General features: G+C 41.2%; 1 protein-coding gene across 10 annotated transcripts in view; it reads right to left on the reverse strand.

Annotated features, from left to right (window-relative positions):
- The window catches only part of TENM4 (teneurin transmembrane protein 4), a 762,970-nt gene that overhangs the window by 265,630 nt on the left and 473,111 nt on the right, over positions 1-24,229 (reverse strand). For 9 of the 10 annotated variants that reach the window (XM_080374860.1, XM_080374862.1, XM_080374861.1 and 6 more), the window contains one exon: positions 665-874. The exons of the other annotated variant lie outside the window; for it this stretch is intronic. In XM_080374860.1, the coding sequence (XP_080230986.1) occupies positions 665-874 (210 nt within the window). The remainder of the gene's footprint in view (positions 1-664; positions 875-24,229) is intronic. 10 annotated transcript variants of the gene reach the window in all.

Raw genomic sequence — 24,229 nt, forward strand, 5'->3', positions numbered from 1 at the left:
CAAGGAAACTCCCAAGTTTTCAGCATTGCCTTTTCCATCTATGCAACCCCTTTGGTGACAGGTCGGTGACAGCAGTGGGAGCTCCAGGCCGCTCTCAGATGCTGAGGGGCTGCGGTGGCAGGACCCACCTGGCCGCCCTCCCCTCAGCCCCCCCGCTGCACCTGGCCACCCTCACAGAGAAGGGGGTTTCTTTGGTGAGTTTCTTAGTCAGGAGTTTTTTTTAAAAAAAAGAAAAATAAAAAAAGCCCAACAAAATCAAACACACACACCCCCCAAAAAAAAACCAAACCAAAACAAAAACAACCAAAAAACCAAAAAACACCCAAAGAACAGGGGAGAGTGCTCCAGCCTTCAACTCAGGGAAGTTTCTGGAGCTCTGCCCAGGTACCACCGTGGGTGGCTCATCCCTCACCACAGCCACCCAGCAACACGCGCAGCAGCCAGCATGAACCTTTCCAACACTGCGTTTTGCAAGCTTTATGAGGTGATTTCCCCCCCACACACCACCATTCCCCTTAACCCCTCTCCCCAAATTACTTATTTATTTTTGAACAAAATCCCCAAACCAACCCAAAGGGCACATCCGCACCCTCAAGCCAACCTCCACCCCCGCGCACGGCTGTCGGACCAGCGAGAAAAGTATGTAGAGAGAGAAGTCACTCACCGTTGGCGGCGACACAGAGGTTTCCAGAGCCACTTTTAACTAAGAATGAATTAGGGACAAACTCTTCCTCAGAGTCAGAGTCCGCGGCCGGCTGGGCCGCGCCGTTGCCCAGCAACCGCCCCGGGCCCTCATTGGCCGGCGGCGAGGGGGGAGGGGAGGGGGACTGCTCGGGGGGGGTGGAGGAGGCGGACGAACAACGCAGGGGAGGACCTGCGGGCCACAAACACACACGGACACACAGAGAGAAAAGGGGGGGGGGGGGGGGGGGGAGAACGACACAGACACACACACACACACAAAAAAAAAAGAAATAAAGTAAACAAATAAACCCGACAAAACACAGACAGAGAGACAAAAATGTTGAGTCGGGGAACGAGGGAAGGCTGACCCCCTCGACTCCTGCCCCAAAGGGGCAGCTCAGCCTGAGAGGGTCCGACTGCACATATCTGCCCGCCGGCGCTGAGGGGGCGTCGCTGTCCCCCGGGCGGTGACCCTCCCTTAAAACTCGTATCCATCCGAATTTTTTTTGTAATTTTGGTTTGGGAGGGAGCCCCTGGTGTGAGAGATGCTTCGTGCCACAGAGCAGGTACTTGCTGTCAGCGAAGACGAGCATCGACGCCGGGCAGCGTTGTGCTAAAGGGAAAACTTTTGCCTGACGTGTTGTGAGGTAAATTATTTCTGATTTTGTGTGAAAAGGGTAAGGTCCTTTTGGGGATTGGGTTTAACCATTCCCTTATCGAGTTTATAAGGCAAACAGCCCAAAACCTCCCTCAGGCGGGCAGAAGGTGGAGGAGGGCGCCAGGCATCACTATGTGGTGTTGAAGCATGTCAGCGAACCAACGTGCTGACACAGGGCAGAAGCAAAGCTCTGTGCAGTGTCATTTCATTGATTAAATCATAAGAAATGCAGCAAATTATGTTCTTAGATAGTATTTTACATAAAGCTGTGTCTGATCGAGGGAGACCTACTGGCTGCAAGGAAATTGGATCAGGTACATGGAGGTCAAGTAGATCCAATTCAAAAAGCACACTGTAAATAATGGTTATCAGGGTCTTATTCCAATCAGATTTTTAAGCAAAACTGGGAAATCAGAACCCCCAAACTGGTGAAAAAACTATTGGGCAAACGTGGAGGTCAGATATGTGCAGTACATCAATAAAAACAGGGGGAATATGAACACAGACATATAATAGGTTAAAATACAGGACAATGCATTTAAACATGAGCTTTTCCCCTTGATACATTTGATCTGGAAGTCATAATGATTAATCTCCCATATTTTCCCAAATACTGAAATGTTATCATGCAAAATCCATCAAAATAAAAGAATAACAGTCAGCACAAGAAAACTAGCAAACGTAAAAAATGATCTGTTTCTAAAAAAATACATTTTGAACATAACAGCACACAACATAGCTGTACAATATTTCTTATGAAACACAATATGAACACTTTAGAAAAGGACACAAACCCAAAACAATAAAGTGGGTTTAACATTTAAATCCCCCAAAGCTGGTTCTGCTAAGTTTCCTTCCAACTTGGTCATCAGTTTTTCTCATGACAAGCCCTTGGTTGTCACCTCCCTGGCATATACAGATCTTATAAATTGTGAATTATAATCAGAGCAGAAATTGTGGTGTGGGAGGCAAAGCCTGGGAACTGGGGAGAATATAGGACTGTACCTGTGCTCAGAGACACTCAAGTGGCTGTGGTCACCCAAAGGAGAAGCCAGTCTTGGCAGAGACCCTACGCTTTCTTGCATGAACTGCAGTCTGGGCAGCATGCAGACTGAGAGCAGAAGTAGTGAGCCCTGTGCGTTTTGTTATGGTCAGCAGTGGAGTTGTGCCGGTCTTGTTCTTTCTGACAACCCTCCAAACAAAGAACTTCCTCCTTTAGGAATGCAGCTTTTAAGGAATCTGCAGCCCACTTCACACTCCCTGATCCTTTTTGCGGTGCCAGAGCTGTAACCTTCCCATTGTGTTAACTACTGGTAGGAGCTGGAGAGAGACAGCAAAAAAGGGAGCTTGTGCAAGTGGATGAGCACGGCTTTCCCTGTCACAGACCCTGACGCGCAAATAGAGATTCAGCTCTAACTCTGATGTGCACTTGAAAAGAGCAAAGTCTACTTTGCGTCATCCTCTTTGCTGCAATGGAGATTTGATGAGCCCTGACATGTAATAAAGTTTAAATCATGACTTTGATTTGCTGTGCATTTCTAACAAAACAAGATAGTATGGTCAGAGCCTGAATCTAGCATGATGATGAGTGAAATGGAAAGAAGGTGTTAAACCTATGTCTTCCTATAGACCCATACAGTTTTTCAGAGTCCTTTGTAACTGGACAACACATTCTTCGAGCCATTAAGAGAGACAAACTAGATTATTTAAAAAAATATTTCTCATCTCTGACTCACTTACCCAAAGACCAGTAAAAATGCTTACAAAGGAGGTAAATGGTGTGACTACCTGTGACAAAAATTTGTGTGGTAAATTACAGTAGACCCGCAATGCTATCCCTGTGTTTTGGTCAGACAGAACGCTTGGCATATCTGTACATGTAGTCTGTAGTCTGAACATAAAGACCAGGAGCAGAATGAGCTGAATTTGGAATCATAACCCTAAAGCCAAAATGTCAGTGCTTTTGTTAGCCCACATCAGAAACCTTCTGCCATTTCCACATGGTTGCAGGTTGGGTTTTTCGGTATGAGCTTTTACCATCTCCCAGTATTGCAGTTTTGGCAAGGATAAAAGAGAAATTATGAAAAAGCCTGAAACCTTTCTTATGGAAATTTTGGATTTTAATCAACTGTGCCATTTCAGAGTGCACATGAGAAGTTCCTGTTGTTACACACACTTCCAGCAGTGCATGAGCTGACCTTTACAAGGGAAGGTTCCCTAGGAATCGTGAGTATTACTGAGGGCTGCGCCACTGTGAAGGCTACTGGCACATACCACTGTGTTCCCTGGAAAATTTTCTTTCTGGCACACAATATTGGTGTGGACGAGATTTGGAGATATTGAAGATTTGACAAGCTGCTGGATGGAAGGTGTGCACTGGTCTTCTGTGCTGACAACATCCAATTAAAACATATGGGGAGCAAAGCAATACCTTTCTTCTTAACATATCAGCCACTCTATTTGTAAAACAGGGATGTCTTAAGTTGTGGAACCTTTAAGAGATTGCCTCCTTTTCTCTGCTTGGACAGAAACCCAAAAATTAAATCTGACCTTTTTGCAAAAAATAAACCAACAGAAAAATGAAAGATACAAGTGCGTATCCTTCTCAGACAAGTATCTCATTGAATTTACTGCAGCTGCAGGTCCAAGTAAAACAAGCAGGATTCGGCCTGTAAACTTTCATTCCAGCTGCCAGAGCAAAATTTCTAATTGATTAGTACAAAATGAATTCGCAGCAATCCTGGGTTGCTATGGAACCTGAACAAGTAGGCCAAGTCACTTTGCAGTATGTGCTGTTTCTCCTTCAAAAATACAAAACAGAAGGACTAGATAACACATTCATTATGCACACTCTTGCAATTTGGAAGCTAACTCAAAGAAAAACAAAACGGATTCCAAGTATGGGCCCCTTGGCATCAATTTGTAACAATCTTGTATATCCGCTTGCAGTGAACAGTCAAAATTATGTTCTTTGGACTTGAGGCAGGAATAATATAAGTTGAATGTCTCTGTATGGATGATACGTTACTTGCACATATTCGGAGGAAAACCGAACATAAACTTTTATTTTATCTATGTACCAGTATTTCAGATTAAGATTTTAAAAAATTGGGAAGATATCTTACAGTCTCTGGTAGATTTATGAAAGCACTTACGAAACACAAACTTTGGAAATAGATTAACGTGAAGAATCTGTTCCCCAACTTAACGAAAGAACTCTGCAAAATTCAGGCAACAGCTTTAAATTTAGGGAAAAGACAGCCAGAGCAGACTCTAAATAGTTAGGGAAAAGAAAGACAAACAATAAACATGCCTTCAGTTTATGCTACACATTTGGCTGTAATATTTCAGACTGTGTGTGTTTCTAGAATTACTCTGTCTCTTGCAGGATTTGGCCTTCAGAGATCAAGGGCTGATTTAAAACGGGTGTATTCATGCTAGTGTGAATAGAAAGGCTGCCAAGAATATAGAATACTCAAGGAAGTACTTTTAAATGAAGGACAGTAAATTGTTTCATAGACTATATTCGGTGGATTATACTCATATGTTTACAATTTGTCCCAGAAGAGGTGGAGAAGAGTGGATATACAAATGCTGACTTTTCACAGAACTGATACAACAAAGCAACAGGATTTAACAGTGTTCAATAAACCCAGAATGGTATTATCTGAAATCAATAAAAATAATAATTAATACAGCTTTTTTCCCATAGTACCTTCTTGTGTCAAACTTCAATCAAGAATATTTAAGAGCTTTACAAGCATTGAGTAGGTAAGATTTTAAATCCTGTTATCAGATCTATTGGGATCTGTTATCAGTTTGGCTGACAAAATTAGATTGACTGGGGAGCAGACTTACACTTCTGACAATTATGGAAACTGAGGCGCAGAGAAGTGAATTAATTTGATTCAACATTCTGTTTTTTCCTGTATCTGCATACTGTATCTCTAGCCACCGAAATACTCTACAAGGCTGTTTTCCACACTCAAAATATTTTAAATTAGCAGAATTCCTGCCATAAAGGAAGGACAGAGTGTGGGCAGAAGTACTGTCAGCACAATTACCTCCTCAGTACAGCAACTACAGTAGTTCTCACCTAAGAACTTTTGCATTAAGTCATACCACTGAAAATGCTTGGCCTTTGTACAACCTTAAAATATGGAAGTTTCAAATGGTGGTACCGGTGCACCAGTAACGGTAAGCACCATTACTAACAAAAGATATCACAATACAGCTCTGGCCTTTAAAATGTAGGGCACTGGTATGTGTTGTGTGCTCATAGGGAGGCTGTGTAAATGATAGCAGAGTGTATTCTGTAGTGTGCTGGGTGGGTGCATTATCCTGTCAAAAGAAAAAGAGTGGAAACAGATGCACTTCTTTTTCTGTCTTCCCCTCACTTTGCGCAGTGGTTTTGAGTGATTTTTATTGACATTGAAACTAAATCTTACTGATCTATATTGAAACTGTAGCTAGTCTTGTGCTGGAGAAAACCATCACCTGCTTATGCAACAGAAATGCTTAGCTACCTCTCTCTGATAAAAGAAATTAATTAATAAATAAATCTAAAACTCAGGCAACTTCATCCCACAACACATCTTATTGATTGAAACCCCACAAGCATGAAGCAGTACTGCAGGGTTGGGATCTTCTTACATGAAAGAGCTATATTGGAAAAATGGCAAGTGGAGTGGGTACCAGGACATCCCAAGCAGCCCCTCTGAGATGGATTGCTGACACATGGGACAAGGTGGGAAGGACATTGCCTGCCTGGCAGTGTTCAGTTCCCCACAGAATATAATAGGCAGTGATTTGCTCCACTGGTATTTCAGGACATCAGCGATCCTATTGGCTTGAGGAGGGGAGTGGGAGAGTATCTGGCATTTTGCTTTTCAAGGTGAAGGGGAATGAACTATTTCAAGATAAGCCCTAATTATCACATGGCGAAAGACTGTTCCAGCATCCAGGAGCTTTGCTCTCTCAGAGACAGAGAAAGGATTTTTCCTAAGGGACAAACAGCATTCATGCCTTTTTCATGGCAGCATATCATGCCTTTCCTGTGGACAGTATAAAACACCTCTGGAAAAAGAGCAAGCTCAACTAGCTGTCTGGCAAAACATGTCAGTGAATCATAGGAGTAAGGAATTGTTGCACAGATTTATTGCGGTTCTTTAACAATAGGTGGTCACAACATTCTTAGTTCATCAGGGAATATATATCTTGTGTTTAGAACTGATTAAAAAAGCAGTCTTGGAAAACTACTCTTAGTTATTTATATTTCCTGAATTTCCACCTGCATTTATGTTTATTTTATTTAATTTAATTTTGTGTATTTGATTTATAGCTACAGAGCCAGAGGGGAAAATAAATGAAATAAAGGGGACAAATTAATATCATCTTAACAAGAAAAACCTGGGCAGCTGCCATGTCACCAAAATTAAGAAATGAGTAGTTTAGCCTCAAAAATGAGAAATAATCACATGCCCTGTATGAAGACTGGTATATTGGGAAAAAAGGGCCATGCAAGGTTAAGAAGAAATGAATAAATTCACTTGGACTGAAGTGGAGTATGCAGAACACATGTTACATGAACTTCACCTGCCTTGCAGGTGATTTGTGTTACTCTTGCAAACTGTGCTTCCCCCCCCCCCCCCCCGCCCCCACCCCGGCCCCGTGCTGTGAAGATATGCAATAATTTTTTTTATCCATTTGCCAGGATGGTATAGTTTCTAGCAAGGAAGTCACAAAGTCACCATCAGCAGGAACTCAGGAACATTCTTGCTCATACAGGGCAGACCTCCCTTCGGGTGGAAAATGTCCGGAATGGTGGCAGCTCCGTGAGGGACGATGTGATGCTGGGATGTGTAAGAGCAACACAACTGTATGCTGTTCCCTTCCTCTGTCCCAGCAGAACTCATGGACCAAGCGGTTAGGCCTTGTGCAATTATTCTCCAAATGAAGCAGAAGGTAGAAAGGGACAAGAAATAACCCAGACCTCAGATCTCCTTTCCCACAGCTCCTGAGGTTACTAACCTGACCCAAACCAGCAGAAAACAATTATCCATTGAGCAAGATGGAGAGGAGCAGGGAGGAAATTGTTCCCTTCTGAAATGCAGTTCCTCCGGGGCTTGGGGTTCTCTGGAGCGGCACAGCCGCACTTATAATTTTTTTGCCAACACAAGAAAATAATATGGCAGATTTTCAGAAAATTACACGGGCAATTGCCTGAGCCGGATACTCAGCTTGCTCATTTGTAGGCACAACAGTAGAAACAGATTGTATAAGTTAGCTACACGATTTTCTGAAACATCGGTCTCCAAGGAAGAGATTGTGTTGTTATTCAAAAGCACAAGCAGGTAATGTAATTTCCAAGTATATGGGAGATTGCTTGTATCTCTTTCAAAATCAAAGAAGTAAGGATCAAGAAAGAAAGACTCTCTTCTGACAGAGGCAGTATAAATAAACCTAATCGCCACAGAATATTTATATCATTCCTTGAGAAATATTTATGCAAGTAATTCACATCATCTAAAGTTTTAAGGAAAATGCAAGCCCCTAATTATGGATCAGCATTACAAAAGCTTGTGCAGCTTTACTCAAACCCAACGTGTAAAAGAATAATGTAATCAGTAGGAAGGCTGATGAGCTGCCCGTGAAGTGGCCTCTCTCAATCTGACACTAATGCTCTATCTGATCCAAAACACCCGATATAAAACATGAAGTTCTCTGCAAATGATTACATGCAAATCTCCTAAAAGATCCATTTTCCCATATTTAAACACCAGGCTGTAGGCTTTGTAGGAATTGCTTTCTCTAACCTTAACGCTAACAGAAAGGTTTACACTAGCCTTGCAAAACTTCTTCTCTGTTGCCCTAGCAGGGAACAGTTATTATACACAGTCATTACAAGGCTTTTTCACCTGCCCTAGCAAATAAAATTTACACAAATATCTTGCAGGGTGGTTGGCACTAATTTTCTAAAATTAACTTCTGAAGTAGTGCCAGAGGAGACAAACCTATGGAACACTACAAACCAACCAAAATTGTGTGACATTAGAACCCATGTACCAGGGAGCAAAACTAATTCATCCTATAGCCAAAGCACCAAAAAGCCACAAGTTCAGCTCATGATTAATGATACACTCTATGACATTCCTGGCCAGTGAGGATGGGGTTTACATACATTGTATGTATGTAATACATACCTGGTGAGGCAAACTATAAAGAATAAAATATATATTTCCCAATGTTAACTAGATAATCACAAATGAGCATCTCTTGAAAGGAATGGAGGTTGCAGTTGTTAAGAGAAATCTGGTACTTGTCTGTGGAATTGAAAGGGTAATGTGACACTGTGCGGTATAGTCACTATAAGGTTTCCCTGCAGTCAGGGGAAGTACAGCCTTATCTTCCAGAGGCCACTTAATTCTGTCTCCGGTCTGAATTGGAGTGTCTTATTTCTCTTCATCGATTATACAGGGAGCCTTGGGTGATCCTAATTGAGGTGCATAAGCGAAAGTGGCATGAACTTTGGGCTTAATGTCTAGAACCCACCTGAAGATAAGGCAATCTCACGGGCACTTTTTTGGCAGTGATGTTTCGTTTCACTCCACAATACCTAAGACCCCATCACATGTGCAGACTTAACACTTCCCTGGCAAGCTCAAAGACAGAGGTGCTGTCTAGTAGGGATGGAAGTGGAGACTAAACACGTAGGCAGCTGGAGATAAAAGTTGCAGTGAAGGAGAACTTTGTAGCAATGATATTTTATGCTTCTCTTGGGAAGAAACATAGTCTGCCTGTGCAAGTAACAGTCCAAGGAAAACACGCAGCTGCAGATCTCTGGAGCATGACAAAGGGGTATCAAAGTTATACTGCAGTAAGAATCCAACCCATATATCCCTAAGCAATCTGGGGAGGAAATCTGGGGTGAGAGGAATGTTGCCTGAATAAAGAGACTGTATCTGTTCCTAGTTCCGTTAAAATTACTGTTGGCTTTGGATTTCTGCACTGCATAAAGCTAATGAACATACTTGTCTAGCCTCTTACTGGGACAATTTCCTCATGATCACACTTTTTATCCCCATTAGGGCTGGATGCTTGCATCCCTAAAATTGTATGGACATAATTGTCCAGTGACTGTTATTTCTTATATTATGGCCAATCTCCCTTAATTTTAGAAGACCTTATTTCCAGTGCATGATTTCAAACACAGCAAACAGTATCCCTTCAGCATCAAAGAGTCATGGTTCAGAAGATCTCTTTCTTCAGCTGAGAGAAGAGATCAAGGCAATGTGGTGCTAGAAGACTTCTTTTTAGATGGACTTCTAAAGGTATCTGATTAAGAAGAAAGATTATTTTCCATAGCAGTTTCTTTCTGTAAGGTAGCCCTGGGCCTCTGGACTTGAAAACAGTAGAAAATGTGAGGCTCCTGCAGAATGGGAAGCAGGATGGCTGTACTGGAGTGATTCTGAGCCTGAGTTAATGTGCTCTATGCACAAGCTAAAGGGGCTGCACCCCACGCTAGCACCTCTGCACAGCACCATGCTGCAGACCCCTAAGTCCAGCTTTCTGCATGCAGGTTGATGGTGGGTGTAATTCCTTTCCCTTTGACCCTGAGAGAGACCTGCTTTGTAACCTGGAGAAGAGCTCCTCAGACCTGTCTGGTCTGATCCTTATGCATTGGGCTATCATTTAGCATCCACCTCATGCTCCCCGAGGAATGCATTTGTATCTTGCACATACCCTGTGCCTAGCACAGCTCATTAAAAGTCAAACTTATCCTGTGTCTTCCAATAGTTTTGATCATTTCTGTCTATTTATTCTGCAGGATTTTCAAGACATGGGCTGCTTCTCCCTGTATGCATGTGAAGCTAGCATAACAGCAGGACCTTGATCCTGTGGCTGGCCATTAGGTGTTCTTGCAATGCAACCTGTGAGAGCAGGGAAGTTGTTTGTGCTCGAGTAGCTGTAATTATTGTGGAGGGGAGCTGTTCACAATGTTCTGTAGGCAGTGAGAGGCTGAGAGTGTCCCTTTGCTACAATCTGAAGGTAAGACAAGTGCTATGTTTCCAGGGAGGTCGAAGTGAAGACCACACACTTACTGAAAAAGCTGCGAAGATGTGCAGCCCTCATTGCTTTAATCAAATTCCCCCTTATAAACCTGTACTTCAGCTTTGTTTTCCCAGAAAACTTCCTGAATTTTTGCTAAGGCAAAGAGCCAAAATAGAGCTGTGCTTCTGTAGGGGATGCTGTTCTCTCCCGGGAAAGGCTGCCAGTCAGTGGTATTGCCCAAGCCGGTAATGCAGGAATATGACAATATTTTGCCAGAAAAAAACTGGTGTTGGACCAAAATCTGTGATTGACTTTACATTTGTTTCAGGCTTAGAATAACATTAGCAAGTAAAGAGCAACAGTAACCTGCAAGAAAAAAAGGAAATCAGTAGAGGCAAAGTTTCAGGTTATTGAATGGCATTTCCAGTCCCCAAATGGGAACAATTATTTTTCCTCCAGACAGCGAACCAACTTGCAAATGCAATAGAAAGACTTCAGAAAATTTCAGAGATATCATTGATATTACTGGGTTTTTTCTCCAAAGCCTTGATTAAGATCTTTAAAGCTGCAATTTAAATACCTTAATCATTACTTTACTGACTTCTGCCCTATAAGAAAAAAATCTTTACCTTGACTTTTGTTCAGTTCCCTGCTCCATGAAAAATGTGAGATTTTTCAAGTCACTATAAAAAGAAAGGTCCCAAATAATTGTCTGGATACAGACAGATACCAGAGATTGTCTGGATACAGGGATGGTAATGATAATTCAAAACAGATAGAAGGCACATGACAATTAGTTGTAAAAAAAATTAAAATCCCAGTAGTTTGGAGAAGGATTCACAGAAGCATGAGCTATAAGAAGTAGAGCTAGATCAAGAGAAAAGTATAACCATGGTCCCATTCACTTATCAATCTCTCTCTCTCATTCCCATAGCATGTCTATTTTCCTGAGGGATAGTTAAAGAAATCTGCTATCTTCAAGAAAAAGCTGATTTAGAAATATGAGGGTGGTATTAGAAAATAATTCAGTGCTTGGAAATATGACACCTGGACTCCTGTAAAAATATGCTACAGGTTTTGCCAGAACACAACAAGCTACTGGTCCACCTGATTTACCATCTTTTCTCCATCACTGAATAATTCCAACCACGCAGTGCTCCTGTAAAGCAGTTAATTACACCCTTATGGTACAGGGATAAATCTCTTTCTGGTACTATATAGTAATCAAGGTTGTCACAGAATAACAGAATTGTTGGGACTGGAAGGGACCTCTGGACACCATCTAGTCCAACCCCCTGCTAAAGCAGGTTCTCCTAGAGCAGGTTGCACAGAGCCACGTCCAGGTGAGATTTGAATGTCTCTGGAGAAGGAGACCCCACAGCCTCTCTGGGCAGCCTGTGCCAGGGCTCTGTCACCCTCAAGGTAAGGAAGTCTTTCCTCACATTCAGATGGAAGTTCCCGTGTTGCACTTTGTGCCCATTGCCCCTTGTCCTGTCGCTGGGCACCACTGAACAGATCCTGGCCCTGTCCTCACTGACGCTCACTCTTAAGATATTTGTATACATTGATAAGATCTTATGCAAAAAAGTAAGATGACTAATAGCCGTTATTTTTTCCTGACTGCTGAAATACTATGTTGTATTTGTGTTCCAATTTATAGGTAATTATTTTCTCGGTCTAAGGTGTTTGCCTCAAAACTAACACGTAACAGGTAATTTCACATACTAGCAGTGAAATGTTCCCTGCTTTTTTAAATGTAATGGTTTTGATCATGATAAAATGTTAATGGGAGCTAAAGGTCCTTATGATTTGGGTAACAAACAGCCCTCATTGGTTATCTTGTCCATCTCTGAGGTAGTTATTCACTAAGGCATAGAAGTCCTTCCTATAACAAGTCTAATTTTAAATTCCTGATAAGTTAGGTTGGGCAGCCTATTCCAGAGTTTTAGAGGTCTAACAACGCCTACTCTCTTATGTTTATGTTAAACTGCACTGAACATGCTTCAATAGGCTGGTGAATGGACTAAGAAATGTAGTGGTCTCTTTTTATCTGTATTTTGAGGATTACCTGCCTGACCTCTTTGACAGGCTTGACCTTCTGTACACTGTTCAATGGTTTATACAACTACTTTCTTTCTTACGATTCTTTTCAAACTAAAGACCCTGATCTGCAAGCACCCTGCAGACCCAGCTGCCTTTCATCAGATTGCTACATAGTCCACATGTGTGTCAGCCAAATGTCTGGAGTGGAGAAGATCTTGCTAAACAGACCTTGAGGCAATTCTGCAGGCTCTACCATGTTTTAACGAGCAACTCTGGCTTCAGTTTTGCCCTAATTTTTACCTTTTGGCTATCTCTGCATACATTCATATGAGCTACGTTTTCCCCATGCTCTCCTAAATTTTGATTGTGCAGCACCTGTATGCACAGAGAAGAGGTGCGCTTTTTTTTTTTTTTTTTTTTTTTTTTTTCCCCACTTGGACAGTTTTTTAAGTGATGCTTTTCATTTAAAAAAACCCACGTCAACACAACACAAAACCTTGAAAACCTAGAAGTGGAAAAACCACTTTTCAAAATATATAACTTTTTGGCTCTATATATCATGTTTTCTTTTGGTCATAAACTGTTAAAAATCACAGGAGATGGCAACATGAATATAAATGATGCTGTGGAGATTCCTGAAGTCCCGGATGGTCAGCAAACTTCATCACTTCTAGGGGCTACCCAGTTGTGTAGGTTTCTGTGCTCATTAAGCGTCTTGCTACTTAACCTGCTGGTTCCCTGATTTCTTAACACTAAGAAAAGTAATATCAGAGAGAAGCCTGGATCTTGCCTGACCTTGCTGGAGTGTACATTGAGATGTAGATGAAGATTGAGATGAAGAACCCTCTAAAATCCTCAAAAGGCCTTAAAGTAGCAAATCCCACCCAAACTGAATGAAGCTAGAATCATGGTTCCCCACTTTTTGGGGAAAAGCTCCATTTCCTAGATTATTTTAGAAGGGATGGGTGCTGTCATCACACACCCATCTTCAGAAGATGGCTAGAAAGACTGACACTTGAAGGCTTCCTGTTAGTTTCACTGGAAGATTTAGAATATTCTTATAGGAAAACACATAGGAGACACGCAAGCTGCCTGTGCCATCAGGGTGGGAAGCAATTCTGTGTGGTAGGTTGAGTAGAACTTCCTCTGCTTATCTCCAGGGCCACCTGCCTCCTTCACTTCCACTTTCACGTGCAAAGTATGAAAAGCAAAATTTAGATGGCTTTTCCATATGGGGTGACTATCTCCCAATCTCTTTGGGACCAAATATCCCAAATTTCACCAGGTTTCTTAACTCCTAAATTATCTGTGATGGATAGCACATAAAAGTCACAATTTGCAGACCCCAGTCCTTAGAGATAAGAACGAGAATTCACCTTTTCTTACTTAAACTGAGATGCTGAAGTCGTCGAGTGTTAAGTCCCTGACAGCAAGTAGATCTGTATTTTTTTATTATGTTGGAGCTTGATTTTTTCACAGGTGCAGAGAACCCAGAGCTTATGGTGAAGACAGTAAGTGGATTTTGCTGTGTGTCTGCTTATATAATTAATCAAAGAAACAAAATTATGCTTAAGAGCCAATGCTTGAAATTGCTAACATGCATAATCATAAATATGGGTTATTTGCAAATATATCTTAAACGGTCAAGAGTCCCCTGCACACAGACTTTGTACAGAAAGAATGAGTTGTATTTTTAGTGTTACTGGCTGAAAAAAGCTGTTGTCTCCCTGTGCCTTTGGGTATAAACTAACCCACCACAACCCATGGGAAAACAACACACATTTGGAGATGCTTTAAGAAAAACAAAAGCTCATTGGTCCCTGTCATAGGCTCAGTGTATAAAGAAGCTACATTAAAACTCATTTACGTTTGGGATTCTAGCGATGGACAGGTAAAGGCACTGTTGACAAACTGTTTTGCACCTGAAGGTTCCTGAAGGTGTTCCTTATCTGTTTCAAAGGCAGTTCTGGTTGAATCTGTCAGCTGTTACACAATAACTGTGCTGTCTTGTGTTTTTCCTTTTATTTTCTTTTTTTTTTTTCTCCTTTTTTTCTTTTTCTTTTCATTTTCTTTTATTCTGAAGCTGATGCAAACATAAATGTGAAAAGGCATGACATTTCCTTTTTGTTATATGCTTGTGATTTTTATTATGCATGTCCCTGAAGGCAGCTAAACCAGCACCTGGCACTATTTGAGTATTCTGGCATTCCAGTCAATGAAAACAGAGGCTCTTGAATCTGGGAGCAATACAGCTACTTCATAATTAAAGTGGTGGTTCTGGTGTGAACATTAAAAGTCCTGACACACACACACACACAAAAGGGTTCTGGTAGCCATTATTCCATGCCATTTACCCTGCAAACATACATACACTCATTTAAGCTCTGTTATAAACTCTAAGCAATTTCTCTAAACTTGCACTTAGCTGTGAAGTCTGCTGTTTCCATTTCAGATTTGAAGAAAGCTTGTCTACTTTTTCCGAGTATATCACTTCTAATAAAAGATACTACCTGTGCCTATAAGTGTTTTCGTGACTAACTGCTCAGATTATCACACCTACAAAAATATGCCACTAGGCTGATATTTCAAGGTCTCAAATGGCATACAGATGCTTTCTGGCTCATTTTGAGAAATAGTTTTCTACTACAATATAAGTTATATAAATGTGCCCGTAACAGTTATAATCATTTAAAGCTCTTCAGGTAGTAACGCACCAAACAGATTTCTCTACGTCTTCCCAGTTTTGGTGGCGAGTACTCACATCCAGTAATAAAAGGATATGAAATACTGATCTGAATGACATGAAATAACCCTATTATTTAAAACATAAGAAAATCAACCACAGGTCTAAAACAGCACAGACAGAAAGAGAAGGTCAGTAATCTGAATGTGCCCATTTATGGAAAGATCTATACTTTGTACAGTGATTTAATTTTCAGCCTTTGTTGTACTGTGTCACTGATGCCATCCATGTGAGCATGTAAGCATAGGCAACAGAAGCAAAGGCCATTTGGACTGCTTTGAACAAATGGGAAACTGAAGGCTGAGAACACAAAGAGCACAGTGGCACTAGAAGTCAAATCTGCTGCAAACAGAGCAGGGAAGACCCCCAGGAGCTGCTAGAGAAAGGTTACATGATATGGGGAAGAGACAAAAAGGTGGGAGAGTTTTGTATGGGCACCACAAAATATGGTGTACAGAAAGGGAACTGATGAAAAAATGCTGATGAACTTGGCCATTGCACTCACAGGATGGGAAATTATAGCATGTGCAAATGATTTTCCATCTGGTTTGCTCAGTAAAACATATGTATGTTCAGAAAATGTGTCATGAAAAAAGCTTCAGCTGCTGTAACTTGTGAGCTAAGTCAGGTATAAGAATCGAGATTGGTCTGTGGCTCAAAATCTCCACAGCAACAGGCATATCTGTTTCTTTTGTTAATGCTGGTTGGAAAAAGGAAGGGGCAACATTTATTTAGAGAAAGCAATTGTGTTTGATTATACACTAATACTAGTTTAAAGCTCAAACGAGCATGGATTTTCCCTAACTGTGAAAACAACTCTCTAAGTCATTAACTTCTGTGGTTCCTCAAGAAATAGGTATTTTTTAAATAATTTCAAACCTGCATGGCCAGCTATTCTAAAAATTATTGACGATTTAAAAAAAAATAAAAATAATTCAGGGTCTGCTTTTGCTGTGGGCAAAGGCCAGCTGGAAGAACAGGAAAGGTTTTATGGTGTATTCTGTTCCTTTTTTCTTCCTTGCTGCTGCTGTGATGCTGTGGATGGAATCAGCCAAGAGATGGATCAATGAGTGACTTCTTTACACTTCCCATTTTATCCTTCCCAATAGTACAAGGTGGCTGTTAAACCATGTAATGGAAAACTGGACTAGAAGGGTGATTTCTGTACCCATCACTGATGGAACTGGCATTACTGTTCTTGGAGCAGTACTTTGCAAACCATTACCTTTTCCCAATCTCATTTGTTCATTAATTCAGTAGTCTCTTTCACCACGGCCAGTACTAAAATCCATACAGAAATGATCCATCTAGCAAATTGCACATTGCTGTACAGGCAGGAATTACTCCCTTCAGATTCCTGGCAGGTGATAAGAACGTGCCCTTGAGCACAAATTTTTTATTTTTTTTTTGCAAATCCCTGTTGTGTTATGCAAATCTCTACAACTGATTAGCAACATTTTCTGGATACCAGCATCTTATTCTGCCACTTGTTCACCAAGGCCTTAGGAGTCACTGGAAAAAAGTCAAATTCCAAACTCAATTTCCAGAGCTGTCCCACCAGGACAACGCTTAGTGTTTACACATCACATTTTATCTGACAAACTGACAGAAGCAAGTTTGCTTCTCAGAGGGGAAAATGGATGGGCAGTAAAGCTACCAGGACAAAATATTCCAGTAGATCAGACAGGAGCACAGCACATCCCCTGATTCCCACCACAGGGCTCTATCCACTTGATCATCCCATTTGCTTAAGAAACTCTAGTAGTATTGGAACAAGTGTCATGGAGACTGAAAAGAAAGAAAATGAAACCAATCTACCACTCCCACCTTGGTGGGAATCTGTAATGAATAGATGTGACGTGCGGAATTAGACTCTATAACTCGAAAGTTATAAAGTAGGTATGTTTATTGCGCGCAGATGCACGGGGGATCGCTCCTCCACAAGGGTGCATACCCGAAGTGACGAACCATCCCACATTTATACAATGAAACAAATGATTATTCAATTAACGCCTATACATATTCGTTACCTAAACCCCGCTTCGTATGTTAATTAGCTTATCAGTCCGTTTCCTGGAATGTGGTGGTCTTGCAGGTTTGTAGGTGATTCATGTTCTTGTGACCATCCAATCTTCTCCAGCAAGGAGACTTAGCACTCCCTCCCTCTAGATAGCATTTGAATGTCTCTCATCTTCTCTCATTCTCTTTTAAATAGCCCCTTTGTTAGAGAAAGAAGGGCAGGCGTCTCCCCGTCTCCCCTTTGTTAGAGGAAGAGGGGCAGGCGTCTCCTCAAAAACTGTAGTTGTCTCCTCAGAGCTGTGTGCCTGTGACCAGACACCGCACCCATGACTAGTCACCATACCCACATTCCTGAGTAGACATATACAATCACAGTCGGTGTTAAGCGTCCCCATTTCACACTATTTCTCCATATCAGATGTGTTTTCTGAAAGGTCTGTTTTAATAAAACCTGCCTTCATCTCAAAAGGGGCTAGAACTAGAGTAAAATGAACACTAATAATATCAGCTGATCGGCTGTTCTGTAAAACCCTACTTATAAGCCTATGGATGCTAATTAACTGTCTTGCAATGTCAAGCAGAATTGTACATTATTCCGAAATGAAAGAGCATGGAAAGTGTTAAAGATGTCACCACATTGATTAATGCCTAAGCCAGGTATTTTGTGTACCCAGACTCTTCCTGTCTGACAACTTTCTCCCATTATTTTGCCTTTTTATGCAAGGCTCCTGTAAACTCTCTCAACAGCCATTCTTGTCCTTCCTTAAAAGACCACAACTTGGCAATAGCACAGTGAGCCTCTAAGATCATCCCCAGGTCTAGACTTGCCAGAAATTATGCAGAAGCCACTATGAATAATCAAGCTGGAATGAATTTATGATTGACCTTTGAAAAAAGATACTACCTGGTAACAGTGGTAAAAAATATTCTCGCCTTTATGAAAAAGACTTGTAGGTAGAAAAGTTTGCTATAAGCAATAAATATGTATTTATAAGCAGCACGACAGAAATTGTAGTTACAATGTAAGATTGATGGAACAGGCTTAGAAACTGTGAGACGCTCAGGAGGCAGAGATGCACAGAGCTGGCTTCAGACCATTCAGCTCTGGAAATGAAAAAGCCACATCGATACCAATGGGATGCTGCCTCACAGGCACCTTCCCGTGGTGTGTCCACAAGACAAAAAGCAGTCCTTGGCTCTTGAGGATTGCCAGGGGCTAAAGAGACTCACCAGCATAGACTAGTGCCATCATAAAACCCTGCTGCACTGCTGTGTGATGCATATAAGCCCTCAGACTTTTCAGGTCTCTGGAGAAGTACAAACCAGGCTAGGATTCAGATCCTTCAAGGTGTGCCTACATACATTGCTGGATAGGGCTTGGGAGGGAGAGGGATTTCTGAAATTCTCAGTTTGAGGTCCACCACTGACAAGGGTGAGCATCTGAGCTCTGCTTGCCATGTGCAAAATGTGTATTATGCCTCAACAGAGCTGATTACCTGGGGTCATTTTCCACATGGACCAATCTTATTGATTTTAATTGAATTACTAATAGCATAAGGCACTATTTAATGAGACCCAGGAAAAGAGGGGGTTGGAAATCACTATGTCCCAGATCCTGTTGGCTGTGTGCATGCAGATGTACATTTATTCTGTGAACCACCGCACTGAAATCAATGTGCACCCCTGTAAAATAACATTTTGCCCAGTCTGATTAAGAGAAAAAAAAAAAAAAACCCACCTGGCTTCTTTGGTTGAGAAGAGATGCATGGAAGTATAGTAGTATTTTTGTACCCTTTCTTATTAATATGTTAAACCCCATATCATTCTTCAGGGGAGATGAAGCATACCAGTGTTCAACATGAGTGTAGGTTACAGTCAGCCGTGTCATTCTCTCAGATAGATGGCTTTTACATGGTGTATCCTAGATAGCCAAAATATCAGGAGGGTAATTTGTCTCTAAATTATGGCTGTTGGTAATTAATCCTCTTTTTCTCCGGACTTGAGTGACCTTTATAAAGAAGCAGTTTCAGTTAAAAAAAAAAAAAAAAAAAAAGAAAAAGAGGAAGAAATGAACCATCCCTCTACAAACAAATACACTTCTGTCTGAAGCTTGCAGTAAGAACTACAAAAAGACTCAAAAGAACCCACAGCATACCCAAAATATAACGCAGAAGATGTGCACTAACCAACTTTTGCTGTATTTGAGGATAAAAAGCTTTCCTGTAGCGGCAGTGGGAAGCCTGTGACCTATCCAAGACTTGCCAAAGCCAGGTCATCTCTGTGATAAACTGCTCAGTCCTGCCTTTCCATCTTGAAAAGTTTTCTGATGAAGTGAGAAAGCAAATGTCTGGCCTCTGTAGATATGGTGTTTCTTAAAACCTTGATCAAAATCAAATGTCTCTCTCCCTTTATTAGGAACGTTAAACAGAAGCAGCTGTGCTAGGGACATGTATGCTGTCAGTGTGACCTTCAGAACTGGTACCTGCTAATACATAGCGATAGCTGTTGATCATATAGAAAGTGAATCCAACACCTTGTAGGAAATACCTCTGAGGAAACAGAGTCATGATGAAATGCTGCCCTGGTTTATTTTTGCGAGTGAATGCTAGCATTCATAAAAATAAATGACTGCCATGACATATAAGAAACAGACATTGTTTTCATGCAGATTTTGTGCAGACAATTTTGGGTGAGACATCTCTGCCTGTTTGTGTGATTGTCTTACTTGCATGGTTTTGGCTTGGACCCTTCTTTTTGTTAAAAAAGAGAGGAGAGACCTTTCTGAAACTGTCCCAAATGTGTGGAGAAGGGCAACCTGTTAACTTAATTTAAAAAAAAAAGATGTAGGAGAATAAGCAGAATGATTTGTGACAAAACCATCCCTGTGTTTGAGCTGCCTTGTTTATTTGGTGGTAGGCAATTTTGGTCAGTGAACAAGGGCCTGGTGAGTCTTGCTGGGAAGGTTAAGTAGGGAAAACCCTTTTCTGCAATATTTATTTTTTCTCATCTGAAAATCTGGGAGCTTATCTAAAGAACAGTGGCGACTTCTCTTTCAAATACAGCAATCTCTTCCGTCTCAGATTCATTATATGTGATTTTAAGCTCTGTCTAATTGAGACTGCCTTATCTATGTTATTCTTAGAAACCAGAAGTTAATCCATAAGAGCTACAAGTTTACCTTTCTCCTTTCTAGCCACATCTGAACTCGAAAAAGCCCATGCCATCACTCTGCTTTGCCTCATTTATCAAAATAATATGGCAACTAACCCTTCTGGAAGGACATAATGTGAGAGATGCAGGGCAGGACACCCACATTCCCAGGGCCTTTCTTTGGGAGTGGGGGCTGAGTGCCCATGCTATGTCTCTGGTGACTGGGAGGTTCGGTTGGGTGATTGGGATAACCAAATACAGAGCATGAAGGGAGAGATAACAGCCCAGTAGGACCTTAACCCTCTCCAGATCCCCATCTGAAAGCCTGTGACTAGGGAGAATGACCAGAGATTATCACCTCTCCATGGGGACTCAAAAGACTAAGATGGTCTCTAGCCTGTCACTATGTCATCGTACCCCATCCTGTTTTGTGAATTAATGCAAATATTCAGTTTTCAGAGTTGTCAGCTCAGCACCGGTTGCCAGCACAGAGAAAGATCATCCTGCTTCTCTCCCAAAACCCAGCGTATTCAAACTTGAGTCAAATGTCCACATGGTAAATGATTATATTAGGTGTAAAGGTTTCCTTAGAGATCTGAGACCTGTGTTTATTTGCAGAATAGATGAAGTCTTCTGTTAAGGTTAAATGTGGGAATGGGATATTTGCAGGAAAATGTTTAAATAGTTCTGGTTCAGTGAGTATAGATTCCTAGTAAACGCTGGAACAGAGGTGGGTAAAGGGTGTTGAAAAGTTAACTGCTTGGCCAGGTTTAGGCACAACTTTACTCCCCTTTAACAATTGCCTTCTTAAGCAATTATTTAGTTTTCTGAGTGTAAATATGGAGTGAAGCAAGCTTCCCAGTTGCTTGAAGAGAATGGTTACTTCTCAATTTTTTCATACAGACTTTCAGGGGTTTTTTTTGGTCATGATGAAGCAGAAAACCAAACAGCTCACAGGGACATGAATATATACACCTAATGCATCCAAAGCTTAGATCAAGTCTCTAAATATGAAAGTACCAGTTCATGTATCTCAAACCAATTTATTCCTAGGACTCAGGGCTTTCCCATCCAATTATGTCACAGAACATGATGTTTTAGTCTTCAGCCAAACCTATCAAAATATGTGGTGGTGGACCATTGAAGGAGTAGGGTCATCTAGAGAAATGGTTAAAAAGCACATGTCAGGGAAACTGCTCTATTGGCTTGGTGAATATGTGAACTTCAGCATAAGCCAAGTCCTGAAGTACAAAAAGTGCCTTAAGATCAGTGAGTCGAACAATGTTGTTGATCCCTGAAGCAAAGAGAAAAGGTTCGAAAGAGCAGCAACTATATGAACGGCCCAAACATGAATACTTAGTTGATGGTTCACAGAATCAGAGGCATTAGGAATGGAAAAGACCTGCAGGGTGAACCGTGATTATTTTGCTTCAGTGCTCTGTCCTGTGTTTCAAACTGGACACAGACTTCTGTGACCCAAATGTAAATTTTAATATGTGCCTTCGTACAATCAGTCTGATTTAAGGTCCTGAGTCAATCTCTTGTAAAGGGAATATTAAACTGCAAAGCATGAACAGGGATTTAAATAACAAGAAGGGGGGGTTAGTTTGGTTTTTTGTTTGTTTCCCCTTCCCTCCCTTCCCCTTCCCTCTCTTATGTTTTCTTTTTAATAGGTTTTGAACACCAGCATGCGTTAAACTATCTGCAAGGCCTAACAAATATTCTCTTCCAGAAGTGAAACATTTTCTTTCCATGGTGTTTGAAACAGTAACATATGATGCAGGGATTCACACCAAAAAAAAAAACCCAACAAAAATCTGCTAAACAAAACTAGCTGTTTCACCAGCTGAATGCAGAGTGCAGATCCTTTCCCCCAGGACATGATTTTTAGTGGTAAAGGTATGTAGAAAAAAAGGTGATATCTGACAAGAACAGGAAATTGCTCCAAGTCATCCTTAAGGAATCAGGAAAGGAGAGGAAGAAGGAAGTACAGGAGTACGTAAAGAAATTTTTTATCAAAATTTCAGCTTGTGGCCACGTGTGGCACTCATAAGCTCAATATGTGGCTATATTATACATGGTGATTTACAGAACCTGTAGGAGAACTTAAGTCTGAAACAGAGCAGAACAATTCCTGCCCCAGCATTTTCTTTATGGCATTTCAAGACAACCAACTTGCACAGTTAGAGAGAAATTCAAGAGAAGTCGTAAGAACCATTGCTATACGAGAAACAGTGCTAGCAATTTATTCACAAGAGGTCTAGATTGTTCCTGTTGCCTTTCAGAAACCCTATGAATCTAGCTGTCATTTTGATTCTGGAGATTGACCTCTGATCAAAGTTTTCCTCGGCTTTTCCCCTTTTTGACAAGTGCCCAGCCTTTGTGTGCTGAGCTTCAACCTTTCTTCCAACTCTATTAGTTTATGTAGAAATTTCAGACAACAGGAAGAAGGCAAGCTGCAGATGTCTTGACTGTCAGCAGTTCAGGACTCATGGAAGTGAAGGCCCGAGACAGGAACATAAGTATAATGCTGGAGAGTCAGCCTAGGTGAATAGCTGTCCTAGATGCACACTCGAAGCAGAAAGGAATGAAATAAAATCCAGAAACAGAACACAGAAAGTGTTTTATGATGAGGGTGGTGAGACACTGGCACAGGTTGCCCAGAGCGGTGGTAGATGTCCCATCCCTGGAAACATTCAAGGTCAAGTTGGATGGGGCTATGAGCAACCTGGTCTAGTTTGAAGATGTCCCTGCTCATTGCAGGGTGGTTGGGACTAGATGACCTGTAAAGGTCCCTTTCAACCCAAACTGTTCTATGAGTCTATGATTTCCACATTTCTCAAGATCTTGATTGTATTATGGTAGCTGCATTCTTCCTGCCATGTGTGCTTTGTTTCCTTCTTAGCCTGGCTTAAACCTGCATTGCTTCCTAAACAGACTGACTTTGCTACTGCATCCTAAGGCTGGGTACTCTCCACTTTTTTCTCAGATTCTCAGGTTAAATCTGTCAATAAATATATTGACCATAGTATTTGCAATAACACCTGGGCTTGGTCTGCCCATGCACCAAACCCATCAGAAGCAGTTAAGTCATAGACCTCTCTTTTACTGTGGTTTAACTGGCTAGCCTTAGCACTGTGGTATGTCTGCATGGCTTTAAGGTTTACAACAGATGTGCATGGGGCTGGCAAAGCACTGGGGATGCATGAGCTTATGCAACAAGCCAGTGTGATATATTTACTATCTCCGAACTTGTTTAGATTTTCTTTGGATGGGAGCCTTTTGAGTGCGAGAGACACTTGGAAAAGGTACTAATTAGAAACTTGCTGAACAACCTAACAGATGACAAATGTGTCCAGCCTTGAAAACTAGAGGTGAAAAAGACCATTTTCATCTTGTTTACCTTTGTTTACCTAAGATCGGCTGTGACTCTATCCTCATGTATTTTCATGTACTTTACCTTGATAGGCTTTAAATTACCCAAGTGATAAGGCCTATACACCATGCAATATGCTGTGCAGTAATTGCAGTATTTTTTGAATGGACATTTATATTCTAGATAGACTGATAATGTTAGTGATGTAGCTGAGGGGGTAGAACACTACTCACTTTTTATCAGGCTTCAGTCAGAACTGTAATTCTCATTAACAGAAGCAATAGAATGCTGTACACAAGGTATTTAAATGCTGTCATAAAAGAAAGAATCTATCCAAATGCTCCTGAAATGTATACCAAAAGATGTTTTTGTCACCCTGGTTAATTTCTGACAAAGACTGGACTGATTGCTGAAGTTCACCTCGCCTTGAAAATCATCTGCATAAAAATCAAGCTTCAGGGGACCAGCAGGAGAGATTGCATCACAAGTATTAAAAAATAGAAAT

Source organism: Falco punctatus (genome assembly GCF_963210335.1).
Source record: "Falco punctatus genome assembly, chromosome: 2".
Taxonomy (NCBI): domain Eukaryota; kingdom Metazoa; phylum Chordata; class Aves; order Falconiformes; family Falconidae; genus Falco; species Falco punctatus.